General features: G+C 35.1%; 1 protein-coding gene and 2 long non-coding RNA genes across 6 annotated transcripts; 1 reads left to right on the forward strand and 2 right to left on the reverse strand.

Annotated features, from left to right (window-relative positions):
- Window positions 1–1,524: 1,524 nt before the first annotated feature.
- Window positions 1,525–15,646, reverse strand: LOC101896310 (A-kinase anchor protein 200). Of its 4 annotated transcripts, XM_005190829.4 has the most exons (6): window positions 15,461–15,623; window positions 3,982–4,140; window positions 3,607–3,927; window positions 3,073–3,534; window positions 2,146–2,784; window positions 1,525–1,752 (listed from the first exon to the last, which is right to left on the reverse strand). In XM_005190829.4, the coding sequence occupies exons 2-6, from the start codon at window positions 4,129–4,131 to the stop codon at window positions 1,672–1,674; spliced, it is 1,653 nt and encodes a 550-aa protein (XP_005190886.2). In that variant the 5' UTR covers window positions 4,132–4,140; window positions 15,461–15,623; the 3' UTR covers window positions 1,525–1,671. The 4 variants fall into 4 exon arrangements, with proteins under 4 accessions (XP_005190886.2, XP_011295573.2, XP_011295574.2 ...); XM_011297271.3 differs by having other exon boundaries at window positions 2,146–3,534; window positions 15,523–15,646; XM_011297272.3 differs by having other exon boundaries at window positions 2,146–3,534; window positions 3,607–3,921; window positions 15,461–15,624.
- Window positions 11,754–17,285, forward strand: LOC131805069 (uncharacterized). Its single transcript, XR_009343500.1, has 3 exons — window positions 11,754–14,084; window positions 16,591–16,874; window positions 16,947–17,285. It is a non-coding gene; the product is annotated as an uncharacterized LOC131805069 (long non-coding RNA).
- Window positions 16,876–17,562, reverse strand: LOC131805070 (uncharacterized). The gene is made up of 2 exons (XR_009343501.1): window positions 17,128–17,562; window positions 16,876–17,071 (listed from the first exon to the last, which is right to left on the reverse strand). It is a non-coding gene; the product is annotated as an uncharacterized LOC131805070 (long non-coding RNA).
- Between the last annotated feature and the right edge of the window lie 8,143 nt (window positions 17,563–25,705).

Consider the following 25,705-nt stretch of genomic DNA (forward strand, 5'->3'; position numbering starts at 1 on the left):
TATTAAGCCAAGAAAATAAAAAAATTGAAATCATATGGTATCATAGCCCTACCTTGATAACATTGTACCATGGAAATTCGGACCATTCCGATTCTGACATGCCTGTATATACAGGTGAGATAAAAAAAATGCAACCAACTTCAGACTGCTGTCATTTCTATGTCACTCGTCCGACAGCTGTTTTTATTAATATTCCAGCATTTTGGTGAGAATTTTCCAGAAAAAAGTTATTCGTGATTTCTTTATATTTGGCTAGAAAACCACAAGTGGCTATCGTTAGAGCACTCGAGCATTTAAATGTGAATAAATCATCGCTCGTTACCGTGATACTGGCATCATATCCCGACGTCAAGGAAGTGGACGAAAGAAAACAGCAACAGAAAGAAAATAGACTCAAAAGAGCTAAGGAGTTGCTTCGCTTGGTCGAAAGTGGTGAACTGCTGAATTTGGTTTTCTCCGATGAGAATACATTAGTTGTTATACAGCAGTTTGTAAACAAACAAAATAATGATCGCGTTTACTTGCCAAAGAGGCCAGCTGAATATGTGCACCTTCGGTTGGCCACCAGAACTCAAGCGCCGGCCATGGTGGTGGTGTGAGCCGCCATAACTGATAGTCGCTCGATTAATACGAGCGAGACATCAGAATAAATATCAAATATTATCGCGAAAATATTCTGCTTGGGAACGCAAACATTTTGGCCGCAGACCTTGGACATTCCAAGAGGACTCAGAACGCGCCACTCAAGAATGGTTACAAAATGAGGCTCCTCGCTTCATTTCCAGCGCACGATGTCTACCAAAATCTCCGGATACCAATCCATTGGACTATTGTGTCTAGAGTATTTTGGAAAACAAGGTTGGCACTACAAAATACCAAAGTGTCGCTCACCTTAAGCAAGCGCTTCGCAGGGAATGCGCCAAAATACCGCAGAGCAACATTCGGGCAGCGTGTGACGGTTTCATTGGCCGTTTGAAGGTCATAAGTCGCGCCAAAGGTGACAAATTCGAATAAATCTAAACTTATTCTAAAATTCGATGCTATCCGACATTTTCTGTTTTTATTCAATTCTAAAAATTATGGCGTTTGACTTTGCTGCAGTTTTTTTTTAATTCGCCCTGTATGTTGGATGTTGACAAGTCTGTAAAGCACGGTCAATTTCATCAATGTTTTTTAGTCGCTTTTTGAATAAATTAATGGAATAAAATTCGAAAATAATTAAAAAGTGCTATATGTATTAATAACTAATCGAAAATATGGTATAACTTAGGCTTTGTTGTATATGATGTTACCTTTTGCGACAAACATCCTTTAGTTTTGAGTGAGATTTTGAGAACATTCTTAACACCTACGTTTTCTCCTTCGATTTTTTATGAAATCAATAAAGGAAAAAAAACATCTCTCATTGAATTATTCGAGATCGGACGGATAATTTAGCATCAGATATAGTAAAAGCTACTGATATTCCTAATAGTGTAGCCAAGTATTTAAAAGCTTAATATTCACCACAATATGTACAGAATATTTCCTTTTAACTTTGCGTTGAAATTATGTGTATACTTTATTTTGCATATAATCTTGGATTAGGGATATGAAGTTGTACAAAATGATTAAAATATGTATGTAAATGTTAAAAATGTATTTTAAATATTTTATAATATGAGATGTGGATTAATCGCATGATACGGAAGTGTCCTGTTTTAGTTCTGCTTCGGTAGCACATTCCTTAAGGTCAATAGGGGTTGACAATTCCTGCATAGAAAGAACAAAATAATAATTTACATTATAGAATAACAAGAATATGTGAATTAGAAATGTTTTACAAAAGTTGCAGTATACGTGCAATTATACTTTAAAAGAAAATAATTAAAAATTTAATGTAATGGCATATTGCATTGAGAGGAGTTAGTCACATATCGGTAACGACTTTTATTAATGCATTACGCAAATAAATTTTATTTAATAGAAGTAACTGAATTTGTCAGTACAGTTAGTCATTTTAGCTTTTCATGCAGATGAAAGAAAAATGCTCAACAACATGGGCAGTGTTATTTATACCAACCAACGTAGATATTGAGCCAACTGCCAATAATTTGGGTTGCATGAAACACGTTTTGATTTATTTTATCGACTGAATGTATTCACCTTTGATTCATCTGCAACAATATCTTCTGTATCACTAGAAAATGTATTGATATCGTCGGGTACTGCGTGTTTTTCTTCCAAAACCTCAGATGAACGCATTTCCAAAAAAATGGGATCAGATTCGATTACGGTAATTCCATCAGATATAATTACCTCTTGGTTTACCTTGCAGTCATCGAACGTTTCTGTAATGCCTATGGAACTTCTTTCTTCTTGGAAATCTACATTGCTCTTTTTTAACATTGGGGTTACATCATTAACTGTGGTCGTTTCCATAGTTTCTTTTTTTTCAAAAATTAAACCTCCTTGCTCGTTATTGTTTCCGATATCATTAGATCCTTCCTGAAGTTCAGCAAAATTATTGCATTCTTTGTTTTCTTCCACTAATTGAACTTGTACAGTTCTATCAGTGTATTCTTCATTGCTTTTTTTTTCAAGAATTCCCTTTTCGGAACTTTCTTCATATCCAGTAAATTCTATTGATTCTCCCACCGTTTTTTCACTTTCATCAGCAATATTATGTTTATTCTCAACTACTTCTTCATATCGCGTTTCTGCGATCGCTTCTGTGAGATTATTTTCGTTCTTTTCTATAGAATTAACTTGTTCGTTGTTGCTCGTGAAAGCAAATACAGAAACCTGGGAAGGGGGTGGAGATATTGGAAGAGGAGGAACAGAAAATTCATCTACTAATTTCTCAGAAGTTAAATTATCTGTCTTAACGAGTTCTTTTAGATCATATGTCTGCTCAGACTCTTTCAAATTGACAAAAACCTTGTTCGATGCATTAGATTCCACCTCTACATCATTGTTTGTTTCGTTCAATACAATAACATTTGTTTGGTCAATGGAAGGAATAGTGGATGTAGAAGAGGAATTGGATTTAAGGGTGTCTGCAGATACTTTGTTACCAGGGTTGTTGATTACCTCAATTTGTGGATTAGATTGTTTTTCTTCTTCGCATACTTCGTTGGTCCCATTCTGATGATTTTCGTCTACAATACCATTAAGAGAATTGGCTTCATTTGCCGGAATGCCTTTGTTTTCAGCAGTGTCCTTGAATGCTGATTGCTTCTCTATTCTTTCAACTTCTTCTGGGACATTACATATTTCATCTTTTATTGTATTTGTCTCTTCATCTTCATGTAGCGAAACAGTTTTTGAATTTATTTCGGTTGATTCTTCAGACTCTTGTGATGTTTTCAAAACGGTTGTATCATTTGCCGAAGCTCCCTTTTTTTTGTCAGTAGACTCTTTTAATTCAGTCTCTTCGTTTTCCTTAATCTCATCGCCATTGGTTTGGGTTTCCGTGGTATTTCCATTTTCATGGAAACCATCTACTTCTTGTGAATTCGAGTTAGGTAATGTTTCTTGTGATTTCACAGAATCCTAGACAATATACATATATATAAAAAAACAATAATTATTTTTCGAAAAAACCAACTATAGATAAATATTTACAGTGTTTTTATCGTTTTCAGAGCCGTTTACTGCGCCGGTTACATTTTCCAAGCTTCCATCGGTTTTACCAGGCTTTTGTTTATCTTTTTTTCCGAAAGAAATACTACGAAAAGACCATTTCTTTTTAACCTTTTCTTTTTTTGTCTTTTTTGAATTTTCTTCAGATAGAGGAGAGACATCTTCAATAGTCCCATCTTCTTTGCTTGTCTCCAATGCGGGGGATTTGATATCATCTGGGGCTAGTCCCACATCTTCAACATCACCTTTTTTTTCGGTTGTGATGTCTTTAACATTTTCCATCTCAACGTGTGAATCCTTTTTCTAAATTCATTAAAAATCGATTTTAAAGAAAAAAATTATAATTTTTGTAGTTACCTCGGAAGATGACGGTATATTTGCATCTCCATTTATATCCTTTTTATCAACATCTTCAATTTTTTCCAATTTTTCAGTGATTTCTTCCTCGACTCCCTTTTTGTTATCTGTAGTAATGTCAACCGATCGCTTACTTTGAGCTTTACCCATTTTGTGTTCCTAAAAAATAAACATTTATTGAAGTTTACGGTAGAAAATATGTATGTTTGCATATTACTGTGTCTATTTATATGTCGATCGAATAAAAATAGTTTGACCACCAATGCACAGTGGTCGCTGCCATTGGCCAAAATTCAAAAAATGAAAATCAGATATTTATTGTCAAATGTGTACAAATGAACTCTTAAGGGGCTAAGCTTTTTAGAAAACATAATAATCTTGGCTTCATTCTAACGGCCCACTTCAAAAAAAGCATCAAAAAAGAGAAAATGTGGTCAGCTGCTTTTTTCAGTGGGATCAGTGAAAAAGTGGAGCAAAAATAGAACTGTATTACAAAATTAAATACATTTTAAAATGACAAATCTTGGCATTATTATTGAAAAACAAGGTATTGACTTATTTTTAGTGCAGTAATTTGTGTGTTTAGTAGATGTGTATAATATAGATGATGTGAGTGTTCTGAGTTGCCTTTAAGATTAATTTTGAAAATAAAATTGGAGTTCAGTTAAAGTTTTAATTGTTTTCCCCCCTGAATCCTCCCATGTGACATTTTTAACGCCATAAGTAATGGCCTTAAGACTCTAAAACTGCTAATTTAACTTTCAGATTTTGTCAGATGTGTACGTTAGCCCAATAAACTGAAGTGACTTCGCTACAATTTTGTTTGTTCTATGGTGCTAGTGAAAAATTCTCGTGTTTCAACAAACACAGATCTTATTAACCGCCTTCTTCTGAGCTCTGACCCTTTTATAACGGGACAGCGAACGTTACCAAACAATAACCAGTAAAGAAAGTCTTAAAGTCGGGCGGTGCCGACTTCATGATACCCTACACCACTTTGCATATTTAGTAGAGCGTCAAATAAAGGTTTTAATGGGGAATTTGTGAGAATAAAATCATATCAACTATGATCATAGTAATAATTAAAAGTCCAAAGGAACTAATATATGAATCGATTTCTACTAAATTTGTCGATGCATTTGCGCCTTTTCAATTCGGGCTTGTATTATCCATTTGGTGCACAATTAACTTGAAATTGGATAGATGAGAGCTATATCTAAATTTGATTTGGGCTAATATTACACGTTTGGTGCACAATAAAAGGCAAATCGGACAAAGATATATATTTGAGCCATATCCAAATATTAACAGATCTCGATAAAATTTAGAAAGGGTATTTCTGAGTTATATTTGATATTTCTCCCCAAATTTCGTTATTACAGAGTGCATATTACGGCTGCGGAGGACAAAAATCGGATGAACAATATATATGGGAGCTATATCTGTATCTGAACCGATTTCGATCAAATTTTGCATACTTATTTTTAGGTCCAATCTGGTAGTACGTATATTCCATTTGGGCTGATATTACAAGTTTGGTGCACAATATAAGGCTAATTGGATGAATATATATGGGAGTTATAACTTAATTTTGACCGATCATCTCCAATTTCAATAGGACCTTAAGTTAAACAAATGATTTGTGCAAAATTTAACTTTATTTCAATTTTACATTAAATTGTTATTTTATTTTGTTTACAAAAAAATAATCAAATTTAGACTTGATTTGTATAAAAAATGCATCTATTTTTGGAGGTACCTTTACAGGGGGACTCTACCTGAAGGCGGGCTGTTCCCAGTTATTTACAGTAAGATTATTTTTTAACTCCTTAGAACGTAAAATGTCAAATAACATTACAATCTGGTGTAGAAATGTGACAAGAATTGGGCAAATAACCCTTATCCGGGAGGTACGTTGTAAGAGGACCATGCCAAAACATGCATCGACCATATCCATTTTGTCGGAATTTTTATTTTTATCCCATCAAGGTACCATAACCAAAGATTCATATTGATATCTGCACTGAAAGTATTTTTGGCCGCTGTTCCCATACGACCTCGACAACTGTGCAATGGGAGGTGATTCTGGCCAAAAAACATTATGGGAAAAGTTGGATAAACTAAATTAAATGGGGGACCATAAATAACCAATACCAGCAGGTGTCGTTGATGTGATCTTTGCAAAAACTGGTGTCACTAGAGAAAGAGCTCAAATTTCACGTAGCCTTATCATGAATCTGGGCGGAGCTCCTCCAATGAAAGGAAAATTATTAGTAAAAGGATGACAAACGCGAATGGGTAATTTTGCACCTTGTGTATCCTACTTGTTGTAGAAATTAGTCCAACATTTGGAGTGTTTTTTAATATTTTTTTATAAAAAATAAACAACTTAATCTAATTTTCGGAGTTAGGGTTCGAATATATGTGTGGATATTGATGAATCTATGGAACAACATAGAAGTGTGAAAACACAATCCTGAGCTGCCGAATTCATAAATAAAATGCAACAATAGTAAAAATCTAAAGCTTCTGCTTCTTATTACCTACTACACCGGAGTTGGGTCGAATCCAACCTTTCCGCTACGTGCAAATATTACCACGCGTCTCCAGCAGGTACTTCTGATAAAGGGTGTAGGGATTATTTATACCCTCCACCATACCATGGAGGGTATATTAACTTTGTCATTCCGTTTTTATCTCCTCGAAATACTCATATAAGACCCAACAAAGTATATTCATGATCAGCGTAAAATTCTATATATATATATATATATATATATATATATATATATATATTATATATATATATATATATATATATATATATATATATATATATATATATATATATATATATATATATATATATATATATATATATATATATATATATATAACTTTGTCATTCCGTTTTTATCTCATTTCATTTCATTTCATTTATTTCATACAATTCAATATAAATAAGCCAACATGGCCAAAATCTTATATTAATATGCAACAGTATAAACACAGCCTATAACTATATTAACATAAAAAAAAACCTTAATACATAACAACAAATTTACAAGAATTATACAAATTATCTCCTCGAAATACTCATATAAGACCCAACAAAGTATATTCATGATCAGCGTAAAATTCTATATATATATATATATATATATATATATATATATATATATATATATATATATAAAGAGACAACAGCCTTAATTTCAAGATGTTGGAAATTTTCCTGAAAATTGACTAGTGCCCTTCAAGTTCAAACGATCGCAAATATCTCGGAAACTAATAGACTTAGGACTCTAGGAATGGTTCCATTGTGTCGAGGAACATTTTTTTACACTAAAAACAGCTCTAATATTAGATGTATTTTATTAAAAAAAGAGATAACAGCCTTAATTTCAAGAATTTGGAAATTTTCCTGAAAATTGACTAGTGCCCTTCAACTTCGAACGATCGCAAATATCTCGGAAACTAATAGACTTAGGACTCTAGGAATGGTTCCATTGTGTCGAGGAACATTTTTTTACACTAAAAACAGCTCTAATATTAGATGTATTTTATTAAAAAAAGAGATAACAGCCTTCATTTCAAGAAGTTGTAAATTTTCCTGAAAATTGACTAGTGCCCTTCAACTTCAAACGATCGCAAATATCTCGTAAACTAATAGACTTACGGCTCTAGGAATGGTTCCATTGTGTCGAGGAACATTTTTTACACTAAAACCAGCTGTAATATTAGATGTATTTTATTTAAACAAAGAGATAACAGCCTTCATTTCAAGAAGTTGGAAATTTTCCTGAAAATTGACTAGTGCCCTTCAACTTCAAACGATCGCAAATATCTCGGAAACTAATAGACTTAGGACTCTGGGAATGGTTCCATTGTGTCGAGGAACATTTTATATATATATATATATATATACATATAAAATTCTATATATATATATATATATATATATATATATATATATATATATATAAAATTCTATATATATATATATATATATATATATATATATATATAGATTGGTGAATAATGTAGCTAAAATCATCATAAAACCGTACATAGGGAGGTACGTTACATCGGAGTTTTACAAAGACCTGGACTTGCATAGACAATTTTCTGTTACAGCCTGTAGCATCCATTGCGAACTTCAAATACGACATCTCAAACAATTTCGGTGAGTATCGTACCTAAAATCGGTAAAATAACGTTATATGTGGGGCCTATACAAAGTCGTGGACCTGCATAGACAACTTTCTGTCATAGGCTGTAGTATCCATTCCGAACTTCAAATACCAAATTTGAAATAATTCTTGTGAATAATGCTCTAAAATCATGGAAATATCGAATATCGGGCGGTAACGTTAAATGGGGGCTATACGAAGACGTGGACTTGCACACACAATTTTCTGTCTTAGTATCCCTTTGGAACTTCAAATACCAACTTTGAAACAATTCCGGTGAATAATGTCCCTAAAATCATCAAAATACCGAATATCGGGAGGTACCGTTGTATGGGGGCTATATGAAAACGTGGACCTAAATGGCCCATTTACAAACTTAACCTGCCTACTGGCAAAATAAACATGTCTTCTTATGTTATGTTAAGACATAGCTTTAAAATAGCAAACAAATTCAGATTTATTCTTAATCTTAAAAACATAGTTTTTTTACATTTTAAAACATAATAATAAACATTAAATTATATAATTAAAATGTCGTGCCCTGATGTGTGTGTTACCTGTTGGTTTTGTATTAATCAATGACATCCTTAATGTGCTATAATGCAAAAGTCGTAGACACAATAAGAAATAATGTTGGTGTTTCGTGCAATGTAGAAAACTCTAAGGAGACATTTACAATTTTGTAAAGGATTTGCAGTCGGAATTGACATCTATGAAAAAGGAATTTTTCACACTATCATTCCGATTTGAGAAATTCCAAAACTAGATGAATTTGCGTCGTCACCGTCAAACCGCCAAATAGGCACCAACTAAGGGAATGCCTAATCGCAGAGCCATAGTTTCTGTGGAGAACACTGTTCCAACGCCGGTTTCAGTTAATATCAGTGATAAAAGTGATTTTATGAGTATTGATAGTGGGTTCCCAAGAAAATTTCACAATCCACTCATGACATTCAGGAATTATTATTTCCCATATCTTATGATCGTCCCGAGACTGTTACTGGCAAAACTTAACCTGTCCAAAGACCATTAACTATGGCTCCCGTCATGAAAATGATATTTGCGACCAGATTGCTATCAGAATGTAAGGGGGCTTAACACAAAATTAAACAATTTATATACTGACAGCATTGGCTTTTCTTATAATGTATTGGTTTTCTCGAAACTTGATTAAAAACCTCTATATTAAATTTTATGTTTAAGATATCAAATACTCAGAAAAGATCGTGTTTGTAAAAAAGATGGTGGCGTCCTTTTTGCAGTCGATGCCACATATACCACTAACTTAATATATCTAAATGGTGACGACGCAAATTCATCTAGTTTTGGAATTTCTCAAATCGGAATGATAGTGTGAAAAAAAACTATGTTTTTAAGATTAAGAATAAATCTGAATTTGTTTGCTATTTTAAAGCTATGTATTAACATAAAATAAGAAATAGATCAACCTCAGGAATTTGCGTCGGAGCTGCCGCATTGGAGTGGCGTGCGATCCATCTCCACGAGCGCCCTCACTATGAATATAAAAGCTTCTGCTTCTTATTACCTACTACACCGGAGTTGGGTCGAATCCAACCTTTCCGCTACGTGCAAATATTACCACGCGTCTCCAGCAGGTACTTCTGATAAAGGGTGTAGGGATGTCAGAAGTCGGCATCGTTAATTCTATTTACTACTTGCAGGTTCATTATAATTATGATTATCTCTCTCTCCATCTCCGTTACTTCAACTACTGTACCAAACCATTCCAAGCGGATTATTTATACCCTCCACCATACCATGGAGGGTATATTAACTTTGTCATTCCGTTTGTATCTCCTCGAAATACTCATATAAGACCCAACAAAGTATATTCATGATCAGGGTAAAATTCTATGTTGATTTAACGATATTGGTCTCTCTGTCTGTTGTAATCAAACTATCTTTCGAACGAATCGAGAAAGAAAGCTAAAATTTCGCAGACATGTTTATTTTGCCAGTAGGCAGGTTAAGTTTGTAAATGGGCCATATAGGTCCACGTTTTCATATAGCCCCCATACAACGGTACCTCCCGATATTCTGTATTTTTGAGGGATAGTACAGCCTAAGACAGAAAATTGACTGTGCAGGTTCACGTCCCTGTATAGCCCCCATTTAACGTTACCCCCCGATATTCGATATTTCCATGATTTTAGAGCATTATTCACAAGAATTATTTCAAATTTGGTATTTGAAGTTCGGAATGGATACTACAGCCTATGACAGAAAGTTGTCTATGCAGGTCCACGACTTTGTATAGGCCCCACATATAACGTTATTTTGCCGATTTCAGGTACGATACTCACCGAAATTGTTTGAGATGTCGTATTTTAAGTTCGTAATGGATGCTACAGGCTGTAACAGAAAATTGTCTATGCAAGTCCAGGTCTTCGTATAGCTCCGATGTAACGTACCTCCCTATGTACGGTGTTATGATGAATTTAGCTACATCATTCACCGTTTATTTCAAGTTTCGAATTGGAAAATGTTTTCTGATATCGGAGCAACATTACCCGGAAGGTTTGCTCCGTATTCTCTTGGCCCGAGCCGGGATCGAGACGAACCCCGGACCATGGTTCTGATCCGTTTGTCATAATCGCATCCACCACAGATCGGTATCGCTGAGATGCAACGGATGCATGGAGTGTGTGCATTTCCGGAATTTTTCCGGCGTAAACCGTATACAGGAGTATAGCGATGGTGACTACATTGCTTCCTGCTACGCCAATGTAGACTCCAGTGAGTCGTCATCTTTGTCGTACACATCGTCGTCGCAGTACGAGACTTCCCCGCAATCTCCGCAACAGCAATTCATACAGCAGTTGACGCCACACATTGCTGTTCAAGTTCCGGAAAATGCATCTTTTATCCAAATCAACTGTGATGGTCTCCGAGGTAAGATCAACGAAATCGTAGGCTTTATGAGTCGGAAAAAAATCAAGGTCACATCGATCCAGGAAACGAAGCTAAGTACCACCTGCAGGCTTCAAAGTTGTGATGGATACAACGCATTAAGGAAGGATCGCGCCAGAGGTGGATGATTAGCTTTCCTTTGCACCACTCTGTCCAGTACAGACCTATCTCGTCTGAGCTTGACCCTAGTGACCCGTACATGGAATGTATGGGGGTAGCGGTAAAAATGTTGCAGTGAATGGGGACGCGCCCACCAGTAAGGAGAAACTGCCACAGCAAACCGAACGTATTGATCATGTTTCTAGGTTTTACAAATGACCTAAACTGGCAATCATTCATTTCTTTAGGCTTAGACCACCTGCCCATTATCGTCGCCATCAACAGACTACCCGATTTCATAGAATCTGAACGCCGCACTTTCCTTAAGCATGTTAAAGACCATTAGCAAGAATTCAGAGAATATACCAATCGCCGCTTCAGAGAACTGTCCAACCCATCTGATGTTCAGGTAGCAGATAGGTGTTTCCGAGACATAATCAAAGCTGCAGCCGCTCGCTATATACCTGCTGATCGATTACCTGAAATTAGACAAAATTTCCCAGCAGAGGCAGCGGGATTAGCAAATGAGCGAAATGAGCTTCGCTGTACTAACCCTAGAGTCAGAGAACGTACTCTGGAGGTAAACATGTTAGTCGGTGAGCATAAGCGAAAAAATGGCGAGAACATCTGAAGCATGTAACATCAGTACCGGATCGAGAAAGTTGTGGACAACGGCTAAGTCGCTCCGAACTCCGAAAGAAGGATGATCGGACATCTATCTCATTTAACGGCATAGAAGTGACAGGTCAAAAGAGATGCGAGTGTTTCTTCAACCGGCCATTTAGAGTCCACCCGAGAGTGACAGGGCTAAGAGAAGGATTCTACGCCGGGCACGACCTCTTCCAGCCGAGGAGGTACCACCACAATTTACGTTGGCAGATGTTGCACAGGTCATCCAAAGCGCTTGGTCCTGACGGAATCTCAATGGTGATGTTGAAGCAACTGGATGAACCAACTGAAGCTTCTCAATTTGTCGTTAGCCACCCTAGTAGTTCCCGATGCCTGGAAAATGGGCAGGGTGGTCCCGCTACTGAAGCAAGGCAAGGATGCCACCAAAAGTGATTCATACAGGCCGATATCACTTTTGTCTCCAGTAGCAAAGACGCTTGAGGCTTGAGCCTATCATCAACACGGATTCCGAAAATTGCACAGCACAACAACAGCTTTACACGCCATTTCCACACATGTCTGCAGAGGTCTCAACCAGAACAGGCCGTGCGATAGAACAGTTATGGTGGCACTTGATTTATCAAAAGCCTTTGATACAGTCAATCATGCCACACTGTTCGAGGACATTGAGCACACCACCCTCCGGCCAAGTTTGAAACGTTGGATAGTAAACTACATGTGTGGACGCCAGTCGAACGTGGAATTCAGAAACAAGAAGTCGAGCATCCGTTGAGTTAAACAGGGAGTTCCCCAAGGTGGGGTGATATCTCCGGAACTGTTTAACCTTTACCTTTCTGACATTCCACGCCCTCCAGACGGCATAGAGATTATAACGTACGCAGATGATTGTACGCTCGTGGCGTCCGGACCCATTATTGATGACATTTGTGATCGGTTAAACGCTTACCTTGTTGATCTTACCGCCTTTTTCACTGCGAGGAATATGAAGATATCCGCCACTAAGCGGATATCCAGGGCTATCCTGGAATGTGCAGGTCGATGGTGCTATTATTCCGACCACCAACTACCCCAAGCTATTAGGGGTCACATTCGATAGCCTCTTTAAGTCGTCCGCGCATACCCCAGCTATCTGCGACAAGATTAGAAGTAGGAAGAAGGTCCTCAAGTCTCTGGCCGGCAGTACTTGGGGAGCTGATAAGGAAACCTTGTTGACCTCTTACAACGCGATAGGCCGGTCTGTGGTAAACTATGCGGCTCCGGTGTGGTCCGCCAACGTCAGTGCTACGCAGTGGAAAAATGTTCAGTCCTGCCAGAATGCCGCCCTTAGAACCGCAACAGGGTGCCTTCTCATGACACCTGTCGATCACCTACATGAGGAGGCGAAGGTCTTACCGGTGCGACAGCATAACAAAATGCTGTCAATGCAATACCTGCTTGGGTGTTATAGACAAAGCCACCCAAATCACCATCTTGTGGATAGGCAACCTCCGCCCAGGCACGTTGGTAAAGACCTTCATGATCTATAGAAAGATGTACAGAGGTATAAGAGAGAGCCTCTAGATCAACAGACCTATCAAGCGGAATAGTATTCACTCTAATGCGGTCTCAGAAGCCATTGAAGGATATAGACTGAATACTGTGCTAGGAGACCATCCCCCTCCCGTTGCAGGTGAAGAACGAGAGCTGCCCCGACAAACCCGAGTAGTTTTGGCTCAATTACGATCCGGATGGTGCAGCCGCCTAAATTCCTACTGGGCCCGGATTAACAGCGACGTGCAGAACATCTGCCCAGCATGTGGCACAGGCCCACATGACACGCTGCACCTATTTCGCTTCCCAGCCAAGCCTACTCACCTAACCCCAGTCTCGTTATGGACACAACCCATACAGGCATACTTTTTGAGACTGGACTTAGAGGCAGAACCTGATTGAATTAAGTCAGAAAATGGAAACCGAACGAACACAGATGTATGAGCTGCTACAACAAATACAACCAGAATAGGCACAGTGACAGAACAGTGGGACATACCCAGAGGAGAATATGAAGATATACGCCTCTAAACCGACGGCCACACTTTTCAACACATGGACTGCGGAGATGAGGCTATCTTTGAATGACAGGTCGATGGTGTTGTAATTCCGAGCACAAACTACATAGCATATTAAAATGCTGTCAATGCAATACCTGCTTGGGTGTTACAGACAGACCCATCCGATTCACCATCTGGTGGATAGGAAACCTCCGCCCAGGTACATAAGGAAAGGAAAGAGAGAGGTGCAGTGTTATAGGAAACAGCCTCAAGATCAACAAGTCTATTAATCGGGAGTGAATAGTATTCACTCGGACGCGGTCTCAGTTATGGAAGGACGATTTCCTAGAACAGTATTCATTCTGTAGAATACTGTTCTAGGAAATCATCGCCCTCCCATCGCAGCTAAAGATCGAGAGCTGCCCCGACAAACCCGAGTAGTTTTTGACAATATTATTTGAACTTATTATAAACACAGATAATTAAGAATTAGAATTAAGTATTCCTCAAACTCTAAAAATTTATAATATTGTACGAAATAGCCTTCTATATGTTGCAGCACATTTAAATACAAATATATATATATATATATATATATAGATATATACATATAGATAGATATATACATATATATATATATATATATATATATATATATATATATATATATATATATATATATATATATAGATATATACATATATATATATATATATATATATATATATTTGTATTTAAATGTGCTGCAACATATAGAAGGCTATATATATATATATATATATATATATATATATATATATATATATATATATAGATATATACATATATACATATAGATATATATCTATCTATAGATATATACATATATACATATAGATAGATATATATATATATAACTTGTACATATATATAGCTTGTAAACATAAAAATATTAGCGGAAATCAATTATTGCTGCCATGTTTTATGCTGACTGCCACGCCAATTTATTTTCTTCAACTGGTGTACTCTGCTTGATAGACTACGCCCACTACAATTATTTTCACATTTATCACAATGAATTGTTGCGAAAACAAATCCTTTTTAATTAAATGATTTTTTCTGTATACTATTAAAAATTAAAATACTTTATGTCCAAAATATTGTCAGGAATTCAACACTGCACAATAAAATACGCCACTTTTGAACGCTCACACGTCAAGATAATGCTTAATAAGTTGGATAAAACCAATATTCCAAATCTAAAATAAGCAAAATATATCATTAATTCCGAACAAAGAAACAAAGGGCTAGCAATACTATTGCGGCCTCTGCCGCGTCGTCGCCTCGACAGTCACACCCAAAATCAACAGGAATTAGGAAAATATAAAATACAAATTGCTTAACTACGTTGCTTCCTGCAAAAGAGTAAAATTTTTTAAACTTCTTGTAGGAAAACCTTTTTGTTAAACTTACCACGAATAACAAAACTTGGTAGGGATAATAATTATGTATTCAACTACATGTTTCACATACATACTATAAAAGGATTTTTACTAGAGGAAGGATTAAAGCCCCACCACCAAAATAAACTTGGCTTATTGACGTCAGTTAAATTACCTGTTATTTGTTCTAGATTATTCCAATTCAAACGTTTAATTTTATTAATACAAATTACATACACAAAACAATTTCCCTTTAGCTTGATTCTAATTCCGTTTACGAATGCCAAATATGTCTTCTTTTTGAAGCGAGTGTAACTGAAGGAATAGATTGTTAGAGGCGGCACTCAGCGCACGCCCAGGGTTGTACCACAAGGGTACTTTCGATGGTGTTGCCAGACCATAACTATAGTTAAGTAATTGAAATACCTAAATTAAAACCTCACTATTGCCTAAACGCCAATTATAACATGTTTCTATTGACATTCGAACAACTTTGCGGATCACAAATTATCATCAGAATTAAAGAATACAACAAACCATGGTTGTTGGGACAATGAACTATCAAACCAATTTTGGAATTGAAAATGTTGAATGAAAAATGATTTAAATTTGTAAAAATTGTTGAAAACCACGAATTATAATAACCTCCGAATGACATCGAATAAGAAAACATATAAAAATCTACTTATATTTGAAAAAAACATTTTTTGAAAGACCAATGTTCCCAAGTGTTGATGCGTCTACCTGTATTTTTCTACCATACAACAAAACCAGCGTTTGCTATTGTGCTTCGCCTTGACCAAAAAAAGAGGATGAAAACCAAAATTTGGGTGTCAATCAAGGTAGCTCTAACAGGTAACCGCATCGGCGAATTGCTACAACAAAGCAACTTTTGTGGTCCCCTCAAATGTCAAAATTGGCATCTAAGGCGAAAAACATAGCTTCGCCATGACATTTAAAGGTTGCGGCATATTTTTTTCAACCAATCAGAAACGAGGTATTTGTTTACATTTTATTTTGTGTGCCTCTCGTTGTAAACGAACGTCGCAATAAAAGTTTTTATTGTAAAACAAATAAGAGAAAAATAAGTATTAATTGTAGTATTGCGATATTTTTTAAACCAAGAAACTTATTATGACTATATTTTACTGGTTTAAACCGAAAGTTTTCCGGAACTGCAAATGGCAAGAGTCGAATTCTTGCACTACTTCCCGTGATGTGCTTTGGGAATCTTAGATGTTGAGGCTAACTTAATTCTTAAAGCTACACTCCATTCTAACCTCCTTCCTTCATTTTCTTTTACAGCCTGTTCCACGATGTCGAAAGAACACGTTCGCACAACTTTTACACGACAAACAGCTGATTTCCGTTCCACTAAAATCCATCAGAACGAAAATTTGCACGAAAATCAAAGCGAACGAAAACGTAAGCGTTTCAGTGTAATTTTGCGTTCCACTATCTTTTTTCTTTCGTACGCATGCGAACACAAATGTCAAAATCAGTCACTTGTGTGTTTGCTGTCGAATGATAAAAATTAAGGAAAATTGTTTTAACATAAACATTCCTTGATTGAAAATGGAAAGAAAAATGTAAGTAAAAATAATAAATGCAATTTAATCTGTGAACAACAAATATACATTTTTTTATTTTCTCAATTCCAGCACGAAAAAACTACACAGCTGCGGGCACTAGTTGAGTATATGGGGGAGAATCCTAAGTTCGGCAGAGGAGTGCCAATTTTTGGAAGCAGCAGGCAATCCCATGAAGACCACTGGAAGACACAAACCTAGAAAAAATCATTTTTTTATTATTTCAAAAATGTAAAAATACAATCATACTTACTGGTTGTTAGGTACTTCAAATAGATTCGAAGCATCTCTTAAATGCCTCCGTGGCACAATTTGAACCTCCTCCTCATCATCCATAAAAAATAGGGCTACAGAAATATACATTTTTTTCTTTTTTAAGAACACAAATAATCTGAACACAATCACTAGAAATTTTATTTTGTTTGTTTATTTACAATTTGTTTGTTTACAACTGAACTGTCAGTTGAGACAGAGCCACTGCTGCTTTTTCGCGTTTAAATTAGACATTTGGCGCTTTCTTGGCCTTATTTCGCGATTAATTTTGCCAAAAAATATTTTGCAACACTGAATCACGTAAGGCTATGCGAAAGAAAGAACGAAAGTTAGTGGAACGCATTCTTATGCGAAAGTGAGTGAGTAGCCTTCGTTCGCACAAATTTTCTTTCGAGATCGTGGAACAGGCTGTTAATTTTTTTTACTGGTTTCACTCTTCGTTCTCTTTTGAACTATATATATATATATATATATATATATATATATATATATATTTATATATATATATATATATATATATATATATATATATATATATATATATATATATATATATATATATATATATATATATATATATATATATATAGTTCAAAAGAGAACGATAAAAAATGCCACAAGTCAACTTGACTAGTCTAAATGATGAGTAACAGACATTAACGCCGAGCGTTATCAATGTTGGCCTTGTTTTTTAACAAGATTTGATGTATCCCTTCCACGTTTTTACAACGTGAATGCTATTCATAAAGAAACGAATTTTAATTGACAGAATTTTTCGGTTTGAACAGGACCATTTAGAGTGTTCGGTTTGAACAACACCAACTTCAACATAAATTTTATTAAACGTGTAAATTTCCTTTGACGAGATGAAGAGAGCGATGAAAATACCAAATTTATTTAAAAATTATTAAATTATTAATTAAAAAATTATCCAATTAATTTAAAAATTATATATATAGATCAAAGATTAATAAAATGCCTGGATTTCTCTAAAAAATATGATGCAAACTGTTCAATTTTTCAATTTCATGGCTAAACTGGTTAATAGCATTAAAGCGCGAGCCGCGAAGTCTTCCAATCATTGATTTTGAAAATATTTTGTTTTTATTTTTCAAAACAATAAATACATACACAAAATTGGGAGAAGTCGGGCACACTTTAAAAAAGTTATAATCAGCTGGTAGCCCTACCTTACATTTTTTTTGTACCATGGGTGTCAATATGTGTTAAGGCATGAACTTCCAATATGCGTTATGCAAGCCACACACGATACAACTGGTTGTACAACTTGGAGAAGACTCAAACTTTAGTTGTGTTCCAGAACCTACAAATTAGTACTAATAAGTAATAATTCTGCAACAACGCGTTTCTGTACTCCAAAAACTAGCAAAACTTGCAGCTCTTTCAAGAAAAAATGTCGCTGAGTGGTGCACATTTCTGCTTGTTTTAGCTACGTGAATTTGGCCGAGCAGAAATGTGCATATTGTAAATTTGATATTTAATTGGCAGGGCTAACAAGGTTGAAAAATGTATTGATACATTTCAATGTTCGCGCGTCACAACAAAAATAAAGAAAATGATCAACTTAAAAACTAAAGGAAAAACTAATATTTGCTGTGCAAAAAACAAAAAGAGAAAATATGGAGCAACTGATGTATTCACTTTTGATGATTCCAGCAGTGAAGAGGACTGGCTGAGTGAGGAATCAAATTATTAATTATTATTATAGATTATTAATTTTAACCTATCGTCTTCAATACTCATTTTTTTAAATTTTGGCGTCCTTTTCAGTGATGTTTCACCAGTCCGATTTAGACTGTTTACCTTCGGGATTTCGAATTTTGACATTTTATCGCATTTCTGTTACAGCCTGTTCCACGATCTCGAAAGAAAATTTGTGCGAACGAAGGCTACTCACTCACTTTCGTATAAGAATGCGTTCCACTAACTTTCGTTCTTTCTTTCGCATAGCCTTACGTGATTCAGTGTTGCTAAATATTTTTTGAAAAAATTAATCGCGAAATAAGGCAAAAAAGCGCCAAATGTCTAATTTAAACGCGAAAAAGCAACAGTGGCTCTGTCTCAACTGACAGTTCAGTTGTAAACAAACAAATTGTAAATAAACAAACAAAATAAAATTTCTAGTGATTGTTCTTAAAAAATAAAAAATGTGGAGGAGGTTCAAAATGTGCCACGGAGGCATTTAAGAGATGCTTCGAATTTATTTGAAGTACCTAACAACCAGTAAGTATTACAGCCTGTTCCACGATCTCGAAAGAAAATTTGTGCGAACGAAGGCTACTCACTCACTTTCGTATAAGAATGCGTTCCACTAACTTTCGTTCTTTCTTTCGCATAGCCTTACGTGATTCAGTGTTGCTAAATATTTTTTGAAAAAATTAATCGCGAAATAAGGCAAAAAAGCGCCAAATGTCTAATTTAAACGCGAAAAAGCAACAGTGGCTCTGTCTCAACTGACAGTTCAGTTGTAAACAAACAAATTGTAAATAAACAAACAAAATAAAATTTCTAGTGATTGTTCTTAAAAAATAAAAAATGTGGAGGAGGTTCAAAATGTGCCACGGAGGCATTTAAGAGATGCTTCGAATTTATTTGAAGTACCTAACAACCAGTAAGTATTATTGTATTTTTAAATTTTTGAAATAATAAAAAATGATTTTTTCTAGGTTTGTGGCCAATTTTCGTGTGTTGAAGGAAGCTTTTCGGACTCTTTTGGATATGATGGAAGAGAAGTGGGTGCCCGGTTACAGAACTACCCAAATCCGCCCAGATTTAAAACTTCTTCTGCTGCTTCCAAAAATTGGCACTCCTCTGGCGAACTCAGATTCTCCTCCATATTCTCAACTAGTGACCGCAGCTGTGTAGTTAATGATTTTTTCGTGCTGGAATTGAGAAAATAAAAAAATATATATTTGTTGTTCACATATTAAATTGCATTTATTATTTTTACTTACATTTTTGTTTCCATTTTAAATCAAGCAATGTTTATATTAAAACAATTTTCCTTAATTGTTATCATACGACAGCAAACACACAAGTGACTGATTTTGACATTTGTTTTCGCATGCGTACGAAAGAAAAAAGATAGTGGAACGCAAAATTACACTGAAACGCTTACCTTTTTCGTTCGCTTTGATTTTCATGCAAATTTTCGTTCTGATGGATTTTAGTGGAACGGAAATCAGCTGTTTGTCGTGTAAAAGTTGTGCGAACGTGTTCTTTCGATATCTTGAAACTGGCTGTTAATTTTAACTTATCGTCTTCAATACTCATTTTTTTTTTAATTTTGGCATCTTTTTCAGTAATGTTTCACCAGTCCGATTTAGACTGTTTACTTTTGGAATTTTGACATTTGACCTAAATGAGAATGACATTTCGAACTGTTCTCTCTTCTGCCACTTTTACTACTAAAAAGTACTGGAACACAACTAATGTGGTATTACGAATAATAAACTGAAACTAATAAACAAAAACAAAAAGAACACAAAAAAGAATTTTGTACAAAAATGTATCTTAAAATATGTGTAATATGTATTCTGGAATGCTGTTTAATCAATTAATCAGTAAACACCAATTAATATTTTAGGAAGCATCTCTTAAATTCCTCCAGCATATTTTTTCAGTATTGTGTTGATTACTTTGCGCCTCAATTACAGAAACAATCTGAACTCCCGACACAAATAGTCCACGGCCATCTTTGTCACACCTTTTTCCGTCTGTTGTAATCACGCTACAGTCTAAACGAATTAAGATAGGAAGCTAAAATTTTGCACATATCTCACTTTTGCACTTTACCCCCCGACAGAGAATTCTCTATGTAGGTTAATGATATCGTATAGCACCCATATAACGGTACCCCTATATTCAGTAGTTTGATGATTTTAGCCACTTTTTCCTATGGAATTATCTGAAAATCCACACAAGGAGTTCCTTGCGGGTACTTTATACCTCGGAGGAGAATTATCTATATAGGTCGACGATATCGTATAGGCCCCATATAACGGTACCCCCCGATATTCGGTATTTTGATGATTTTAGCCACATTTTCTAATGGAATGGTCTATAATTCCACACATGTTGCATGTGGTTTTTTATTTTAATAAAAAAAAATAATTAGCAGCAATTACCGATGTGATGTGTTTGCTTGCTGCCGGCAGGAAAAACTGAACCGGATATGTTAAGCTCGGTGCAGAGGTTGAAGAAATCAGGACCACATAAGAGAGCTCTTTTAGGTGAGGAAAAATTAAGAAAAGCGGCCCAAGTTGACCGAAATTCAATAGGATAAGGTGGTAGTCCGAGGTATTGACTTATCGATGTGTCAGGTGTTAGAAATTTAGAATTCTGACAAGAAAATAATGAAACCAATAAATTGTTTTAATGTCTAAGTGTTTAGATTAATATGAATTGCTAATGTTTTTTTTTTTGTTAGGGAGGAAAATAGGATGATGTTGAAGTGAGGTAAATGTGTGTGGAAAACGGGGCCCTTACAAATTGAATTGAAATCTTTGATGAGGATCTAAGGGTCAAGGTTGGGTGGGCTATATGTGGGAATTATTAACATCAATTTCCCGTGTTATGGTGGTATGCGTTTTGAACTTTTATTTCGATTCGTTTGTTTTAATTTTCATGTTGTTCCTTTTGATTGTTCGACCCCTAGAGCTGATGGTGACAGGGTTGGGAATTCACCCCTAAAGCGGTGCCCCGACTGAGCTAGATGGAACCCCACTATAGCGCCGTATCAGGTGGTACGTAACATACAAGGAGTCCTTTATGAGTATTTCACCCCCTGAAAGAGAATTGTCTATATAGGTCCACGATATCGTATATACCCCATATAACGGTACCCCCGATATTCGGTATCTTGATGATTTTAGCTATATTTTCCAATGGTATTGTCTGAAAATCCACACAAGGAGTTCTTTGTGAGCACTTTAGTTCTTTGTGAGCACCTGAAATCTATTTGTTTATATAGGTCCACAATATCGTATATCCCCCCGTATATATGGGCCCCATCCGATATTAGGTACATTAAAGATTTTAAAAGAAAGTTCGACCCGGCCCAACTTACTGCTTTTTTACTTGTTACAAATGTATTGTATTTTTATAGAAACTTGTGACTTTGAGACACTCTCAAAATACTTTAAAGTAATAAAAATGTTGTCTTAATGACAGTTACACAATTAAATTTACATATTTAATCTTTTTATTCAAATATAAATAAAATATTATTTTAATGGTTTCTCAACTGACGGATCCAATTGTTAACAAAGTATTGCCAAATCACTTTTTTCGTCAAAAAAAAAAAAAAAAAAAAAAAAAAAAAAAAAAAAAACTATTTATCTGTGAAAACCAAACAATAGTTGTGTTCCAGAACATACAAATTAGTACTAATTCTGTAACAACGCGTTTCCGTTTTTCAAAAACTAGCAAAAACATTTAATTGACAGGGCTAACAAGGTTGAAAATGTATTGATACATTTCAATGTTCGCGCGTCACAATAAAAATAAAGAAAATTATCAACTTAAAAACTAAAGGAAAAACTAATATTTGTCGTGCAAAAAACAAAAAGAGAAAATATGGAGCAACCGATGTATTCACTTTTGGATAATTCCAGCAGTGAAGAGGACTGGCTGAATGAGGAATCAGATTATTAATTATTATTATAGATTATTAATTTTAACTTATCGTCTTCAATACTATTTTTTTTTTAATTTTGGCGTCTTTTTCAGTAATGGTCTGGTGAAGTCCGATCTAGGCTGTTTACTTTTAGAATTTTGACATTTGACCTAAATGAGAATGACATTTCGAACTGCTCTTTCTTCTGCCAGTTTTACTACAAAAAAGTACTGGAACACAACTAATGTGGTATTACGAATAATAAACTGAAACTAATAAACAAAAACAAAAAGAACACAAAAAAGAATTTTGTACAAAAATGTATCTTAAAATATGTGTAATATATATTCTGGAATGCTGTTTAATCAATTAATCATTAAACATCAATTAATATTTTAGGGACAGGCACAGGAATTCGGTCCGAAGGATCTCTTAAATTCCTCCAGCATATTTTTTTAGTATTGTGTTCATTACTTTGCGCCTCAATTACAGAAACAATCTAAACTCCCGACACAAATAGTCCACGGCCATCTTTGTCACACTTTTTTTCCGTCTGTCCGTCTGTTGTAATCACGCTACAGTCGAAACGAATTAAGATATGAAGCTAAAATTTTGCACATATCTCACTTTTGTCTGCAGGCAGGTCAAGTTCGAAGATGGGGTATACCTGTCCACGATATCGTATAGCCCCCATATAACGGTACCCTCCGATATTCGGTATTTTGAAGATGTTAGCCACATTTTTCAATGGAATTGTCTTAAAATCCACACAAGTAGTTCCTTGTGAGTACTTCACCCCCTGAGAGAGAATTGTCTATATAGGTCCACGATATCGTATATCCCCCATATAACGGTACCCCCGATATTCGGTATTTAGATAACTTTACCCACATTTTTCAACGGAATTGTCTGAAAATCCACACAAGGAGTTCCTTGTGGGTACTTTATACCTCGGCACAGAATTATCTATATCGGTCCACGATATCGTATATCCCCCATATAACGGTACCACCGATATTCGGTATTTAGATATCTTTACCCACATTTTTCAACGGAATTGTCTGAAAACACAAGGAGTTCCTTGTGAGTATTCTGCACCCCGAAAAAGAGTTGTCTATATAGGTCCACGATGACATGCCACATTTTTCAACGGAATTGTCTGAAAATCCATACAAGGAGTTTCTTATGGGTACTTTATACCTCGGAAGAGAATTATCTATATCGGTCCACGATATCGTATATCCCCCATATAACGGTACCCCCGATATTCGGTATTTAGATAACTTTACCCACATTTTTCAATGGAATTGTCTGAAAATCCACACAAGGAGTTCCTTGTGGGTACATTATACCTCGGCATAGAATTATCTATATAGGTCCACGATATCGTATATCCCCCATATAACTGTATCCCCCGATATTTGGTATTTTGATGATTTTAGCCACATTTTCAAATCGTATTGTCTGAAAATCCACACAAGGAGTCCTTTGTGAGCACTTTACCCCCTGAAAGGGAATTGTCTATATAGGTCCACAATATCGTATATCCCCCATATAACGGTACCCCCCGATATTCAGTAGTTTGATGATTTTAGAAAGTTTTTCTTATGGAATTATCTGAAAATCCACACAAGGGGTTCCTTGTGAGTACTTTACACCCAGACATAGATTTGTCTTAATAGGTCCACAATATCATATATACCCCCATATATCGGCATCTTCCTATATTAGATATTGTAAAGATTTAAAAAAAAAAATTAATGGATTTTATTTTTTTTGAAAATTTTCTAATTCGTTCGAAATGGTGGATTGTATTCAAAGTTCGGCCCGGCCGAACTTACTGCTTTTTTACTTGTTTACAATTGTGTTTGTGAACACACAGACATCCCATGGGATACTCTTTGTCTATACAATTCAAAATTGATCGTTTTTTTAGATTCTTCAGATTCCTTCCCGAAGACTCTTCAAAAAATATTCTTTTAAAATCTACGTCCCGAAGACTTTTTAAGAAATATTCTTTAAAAATCCATGTCCCAAAGGCTCTTCAAAAAAATATACTTTAAAAATCCACGTCTTGTAGGCTCTTTAAATAATCCACTTCTCGAAAGCTCTTTAAAATATATGAAATCAGATATACTGGTAGACAAAATCGTATCGAAATGGTTTGAATTTCATGATTCAAAATCGTTCGATTTTGTGTTAGCTTCCTCAGATTTCCAACGATTTGGTGAACTACGATTTCAGTGCAAATATGGCAATATTATGTATTCAATATGGTAACATTAGGGGAATGAGAGAACGTATGTTTGAGGAATCAAAACAAAACACATGATTAGAAACATTGTAGAAGTGTAAATATTCTGTTTAACAGGCATGACACTGAAATGAATTCGGTTCAAAAGTGATTTTAATTTCGTATTTAGCTTTTTCAGAAAATGTAAATCGCAACATTTTTTCGATTTGAAACCACTTTTGTTTTTGCAAGTGAAATTGTATTTTTATGGAAACTTGTAACTTTAAAACACTCTCAAAATACTTTTTAAGTAATAATGACAAATACAAAATTAAATTTAAATTTTCTTTATTTTATTTAAAATAATTAGCAAATTTTAATGGTTTCTCAATTGGCGAAGGCCAAAAATTATACATCTGTGAAAACCAAACAATGCGGTATTAAAAATAATAAACTAAAGCAAAGAGAAAACGAAACGAAACTCAAAAAAAAGATGAAAGAATTTTGTACAAAAATGTAATAATTTTTTTTTCTTCTGGTTTTTCGTTTGGCTCGAGGTCAGAATTTATAAAAACAGACGAATTTGTTTTTTTATATATTAATTTATTTGTCCGATATTTCGACTATCTTCGATAGTCATCATCAGGGATTTGAATTGGATTTTAACTCTTCTGTTTTTAAGTTCTC

Source organism: Musca domestica, unplaced genomic scaffold (genome assembly GCF_030504385.1).
Source record: "Musca domestica strain aabys unplaced genomic scaffold, Musca_domestica.polishedcontigs.V.1.1 5, whole genome shotgun sequence".
NCBI lineage: Eukaryota > Metazoa > Arthropoda > Insecta > Diptera > Muscidae > Musca > Musca domestica.